The sequence below is a fragment of the Bison bison genome, unplaced genomic scaffold (genome assembly GCF_000754665.1).
Source record: "Bison bison bison isolate TAMUID 2011002044 unplaced genomic scaffold, Bison_UMD1.0 scf7180017864172, whole genome shotgun sequence".
Taxonomy (NCBI): domain Eukaryota; kingdom Metazoa; phylum Chordata; class Mammalia; order Artiodactyla; family Bovidae; genus Bison; species Bison bison.
In genome coordinates, this window is record NW_011494744.1 from 1186992 (window position 1) to 1192304 (window position 5313).

General features: G+C 40.2%; 1 protein-coding gene across 3 annotated transcripts in view; it reads left to right on the forward strand.

Annotated features, from left to right (window-relative positions):
• The window catches only part of FRA10AC1 (fragile site, folic acid type, rare, fra(10)(q23.3) or fra(10)(q24.2) candidate 1), a 41957-nt gene that overhangs the window by 382 nt on the left and 36262 nt on the right, over positions 1–5313 (forward strand). The window contains exons 1-5 of one of the 3 annotated variants that reach the window (XM_010842186.1): positions 154–193; positions 493–562; positions 2569–2645; positions 3982–4077; positions 4189–4234. In XM_010842186.1, the coding sequence (XP_010840488.1) occupies positions 2569–2645; positions 3982–4077; positions 4189–4234 (219 nt within the window). In that variant the 5' untranslated portion in view covers positions 154–193; positions 493–562. Of the gene's footprint in view, positions 1–153; positions 387–492; positions 563–2568; positions 2646–3981; positions 4078–4188; positions 4235–5313 lie in introns of those variants that run through there. The other 2 variants (XM_010842185.1, XM_010842187.1) reach the window with 2 other exon arrangements.

The window sequence follows — 5313 nt, forward strand, 5'->3', positions numbered from 1 at the left end:
AAAAAAAAATAAACGATTTCTGCCACTTCGGGGAAGCCGGAAGCCTCTGCCTTCCCTCCCGGCCCTGTTCTTCCAGTCCCTTTGTTTCCCGGGGCTGTTCTAGCTGTAGCACAAGGTCTGCGCGCCGGGTACGGTGTCATTTAAGTGAAACACGCAGCCTAGCCGAGCCGGAAGCAGTGACCAGTCGGGACCCGTAGGGAGAGGCGGGGAGCGGTGGTGGTGGTGGCGCTAACTGTGGTGGCTATTGTGGAGAGGCTTCAAGCAGGGGCGACGGGGCTGGTGCTGCAGCGGCTCGCTCAGGCCGTCGGTTGTCGCTGCAGACGTGGGCAAAAGAGGGAACGACGACTCAGCGAGCGCACTTGGCAGAGCAGGGAGGAGGGGAAGGGGTGTGTGAGGCGGGCCTTGAGTGTATTTGGGGTCGGGGAGAAGGACCTCGAAACTTGTTCCTCCTATGCTACTAGTTGATTGTTGTTTTCTTTTCTTTAATGGCAGATTTTGGAAACACCCCGCGTCTCCCTTCTCGAATTTCTCTCGGTTCTTGTCAGTTGATTCGTAGCCTAAAGTGAGTGAGCTTTTTAATGCAGTCAATGAATTCAGATGAGTGTGCGATGGATGAAAATAAAAGACGAGACGGGGTGCAAGGGTAGGAGGGTGTGGGAACAAGGTGATGACGGCAAGAGTAATTAACATTAATAGGGTTTTACTGTACCTGACACTGTTCTAAAACTCGTTATATATGGTAGCTCATTTATTGACTAACCCCTGTGAGACTGGTACTTTTACTAGCCTCACTTTATATAGGAGGAAACAGGCTCCCAGAGGTTAAGGAGCATGCTCAAAGAAAGCTATGAAAAGTGCAGAGACAGGATTTGCGTTCTGGCAGGCTGACCCTAGAACTTACCTCTAAACTCCGGACAATATTTCTCCCCTATCAGGGTGTGAAGAAAGTGAGGCCGTAGGGAGTGAGAGGCTGGTAAGGTTTGAATCTTTGTGATAGAACAGCTGAAGCAAGTAGTTTACATGATAAAAGGTGTGTGAGATCCAGATGTGTCTTATATGTAAGCAAGAGTAAAGTGGAAGCTGTCCTAAACCATCTCAACCTTGGCTAGGGTCTTCCTCTAGAGTTCTGTGGGACAGGGAAGAGAAATATACACCCATACACTTAAGTTTGGAAATGGAATAATAAAGATCACACTCAAAGGATTTAAAGATTGTTTGATGCAGCCACCTTATTTAGCAGATGAAGCCCAAAGAGACGAAGTAATTTATACAAGGAAGCCATGACTAGAAACATATTTTTTGTCTTGGATCTAGTGCGATGAAGATTAGGAAGTTCTTTCCTTTTGCTACTGTACTTGCTGTAGTGAATACTAGAATTTTTAAAATTTGACATATCATTTGATCTGGACTGGTTCCTCATATTTGTATGAATTGGTATTTATGACAAATAGTCAAATAATCCTTTCCTCCTCTGTTAATTTACATTCCAAATTCAATGTAATGCTGAAACCAGGAGCTGCTTCTAACATATCTGAGTGACAATTGAGATCTTTTAGTATTCCTAAGAATTTTTATTTAAAAATGAATAGAAACAAAAGAAAATTGTCTAGAGCAAAGGACAAGGTGGTTTACCTGGAAGAAACTAGGTTTAAAAGAAAAAGGAACTCATGAAAGTAGTTGGGGAATTTTTTTATCAATTGTTTATGTGCTATTCACAAATCCAGTAAGTCTAATATGGCATCCCACTCCAGTACTTTTGCCTAGGAAATCCCATGGACGGAGGAGCCTGGTAGGCTGCAGTCCATGGGGTCGCTAGAGTTGGACACGACTGAGCGACTTCACTTTCACTTTTCACTTTCATGCATTGGAGAAGGAAATGGCAACCCACTCCAGTGTTCTTGCCTGGAGAATCCCGGGAACGAGAAGCCTGGTGGGCTGCCGTCTATGGGGTTGCACAGAGTCAGACACGACTGAAGCTACTTAGCAGCAGCAGCAGTAATCAAAATGTTAGCATATTCCAGACAGGCAGTTTGTAACAGTTGAGATCATAGGCTTAAGAATCAAGTAGATCGCCTTAGCCATGCCATGTATTTCCTCCGTATAATTGATTTGCTTAACTTTGTCCTTGATTTCCTCATCTATAAAATGGAGGTTATAGTTCCTAACTTGCAGAATTAGAAGCGGTGTTTGTAAAGAAACTAATATAATGTCTGGAACAAAGTTGATGATAAATACACAGCAACTGTTACTCTGAATCAAATAGAAGTAACACATTGCTGAACCTTGTATGTCCTGACTTGGCAGCTTCTAGACCTGGTTTTAAAGGGCAAGGTAAAAGAGTAGTTTCCCTTGTTGGTATTAAGGTGGAAAATATTGATTCATTTTCTAAAGGGTAAGTCTGTTATTTCAAAGTGAATGAGAGTTTTAGATGGCTAGATAGCCCCTGGTATACCTACCACAGTCCTTTATAACTATTGTGGCTTTTAAGGATAACTTGTATTTGAACTTTTCTGTTTCCAAAACTATGTATAACTTAGGTTCTAAGTAACTGACTGTACTTCTTTATAGATGCATGGTCACGGAGGATATGACTCTGATTTTAGTGATGATGAACACTGTGGAGAATCTAGCAAAAGGAAGAAAAGGTAAGTAATTTTTTATTGATCTCTATTGCCAGTCCTTTCTAGATTGAGATGAGATATAAATAAATACTATTCAAAGTTTTTGGATTGTGTTTACATGTGAAGACAACAATGCTCTCTACTGAGTGAATTTTTATTCATTAAACTATAATGAATTGACTGTAAAATTTGAGAACAGTTGTGTGAAAGATAAAGTAATATTTATGTTGTGAAGGGATTTGTGGAAAGGGAAACAAAGGAAATCATTTGAAGCTTTTAAATTTCTCTATTGCGTGTACTTTTCATTCGACTGTCAAGGACTCTACTTGTGACTGTCATAGCTAAGAAGGCACTGGGTTGGTTGGTGGTCCCTTTTTCAGTACTTGACTTCAAAATGAGGTTAGTGTGGAGGATGAGATTGTGATGCAGTGCGATTCTTAAGATTCGGTGAATGAGCAGACTAAGTGGCCAGAAGCAGGACTCCATGGAAGTTTTTATTGAATGAAAGGGATAAAAACTGGTAGCAGATAAAGCCTGAGCCTTAAAAGGAGGCTATGTCTTGGTGGAGTAGCTGTGTTTAGGGGTATTGTGTTCAGCTTTCAGTGCTTAATGGATAATAATTTTATCTGTTAACTTAGGAGTGGTTGACTGATTCGTGTTAACGAAACTTAACAAAATTGGTTTATTATTTCACACTCAAGCAATATAGTAAGCAACTAATTGGGACTGGACACTCTTGTTGGGTACTCAGTCTTCGTGGATAACCAAAAGAATAGAAATAATTATGTAATAAATTATATTTTTATGTAATGAAAATGCTTTGCATTTTCAAAATTTTTCATTGAGAAATATTGTTTTGTTAGAATAGAATTTGAGCAAATTAATTGGATAGTCTTGTATACTCTAGGAGTATACCTGTTTATCTAACTAGAGCTGAACACCTATAATGTATATCATCTGTAATCAGCCCTTCTTTTTTCATGTTATCAATTATTGAAAGCTTTATTATCTCTACTTTGCAAACAAGGAAATTGTGGCACACAAAGATTTAAATAATTTAAGATAGTAAATGACAGAGCCAAAATTTGAACCAAGGACCCTAGATGGTATGGCAGCAGAGCACATGCATTTGTTAGTCTGGTCTTCTCCATTTTAGAGGTATTAAATATTTAAGTTAAGATATTAATTAAAGTGTTGAAGACATAAAATGTCTCATTAAAGATCAATGAATCTTTAGTAAGAGTTGAATTCTTTAAAACATGTTCCAATTAAGAAAATAATAAAAAAGAAAATAATAAAGAAACAGGAAACACCCTTTGCAAAGAATGAACTCTTCTAATAATTTTTCTTAACAAACCAGGACAGTTGAAGATGATTTACTACTCAAAAAGCCATTTCAGAAAGAAAAACATGGAAAGGTGGTTCATAAACAAGTTGCAGCAGAATTGCTGGATAGGTACGATACTTCAAATTAAATTACTTTTTTTTTCTTTGTTTAAGATGTTGGTTGTTTGATTATATTGATTAAATACAGACATTTGAATTTGTTTAAAATTTTTCTTAACAGGGAAGAAGCAAAAAATAGAAGGTTTCATCTCATAGCTATGGATGCTGTATCCTTTTTATATTCCTGGGTTTTATGACGAATACAGTTTTTAAAGTCTGCTGCTTTCCAGGTGGCTCAGATGGTAAAGAATCTGCCTGCAATGTAGGAGAGACCTGGGTTCGATCTCTGGGTCAGGAAGATCCTCTGGACAAGGAAATGGCTACACACTCCAATATTCTTGCCTGGAGAATCTCTTGGATAGAGAAGCCTCGTGGGCTACAGCCCACAGGGTTGCAAAGAGTTAGACACGACTAAGCAACTAATACTTTCAGTTCAGTTCAGTTCAGTTCAGTTCAGTCGCTCAGTCGGGTCCGACTCTTTGCGACCCCATGAATCGCAGCACACCAGGCCTCCCTGTCCATCACCATCTCCCAGAGTCCACTCAAATTCATGTCCATCAAGTTGGTGATGCCATCCAGCCATCTCATCCTCCGTTGTCCCCCTTCTCCTCCTGCCCCCAATCCCTCCCAGCATCAGAGTCTTTTCCAGTCAGTCAACTCTTCACGTGAGGTGGCCAAAGTACTGGAGTTTCAGCTTTAGCATCATTCCTTCCAAAGAACACCCAGAGCTGATCTCCTTTAGAATGGACTGGTTGGATCTCCTTGCAGTCCAAGGGACTCTCAAGAGTCTTTTCCAACACCACAGTTCTAAAGCATCAATTCTTTGGTGCTCAGCTTTCTTCACAGTCCAACTCTCGCATCCATACATGACCACAGGAAAAACCATAGCCTTGACTAGACCGACCTTTGTTGCCAAGTAATGTCTCTGCTTTTGAATATGCTATCTAGGTTGGTCATAACTTTTCTTCCAAGGAGTAAGCATCTTTTAATTTCATGGCTGCAGTCACCATCTGCAGTGATTTTGGAGCCCAAAAAGATAAAGTCTGACACTGTTTCCACTGTTTCCCCATCTGTTTGCCATGAAGTGATGGGACCAGATGCCATGATCTTCGTTTTCTGAATGTTGAGCTTTAAGCCAACTTTTTCACTCTCCACTTTCACTTTCATCAAGAGGCTCTTTAGTTCTTCACTTTCTGCCATAAGGGTGGTGTCACCTGCATATCTGAGGTTATTGATATTTCTCCCG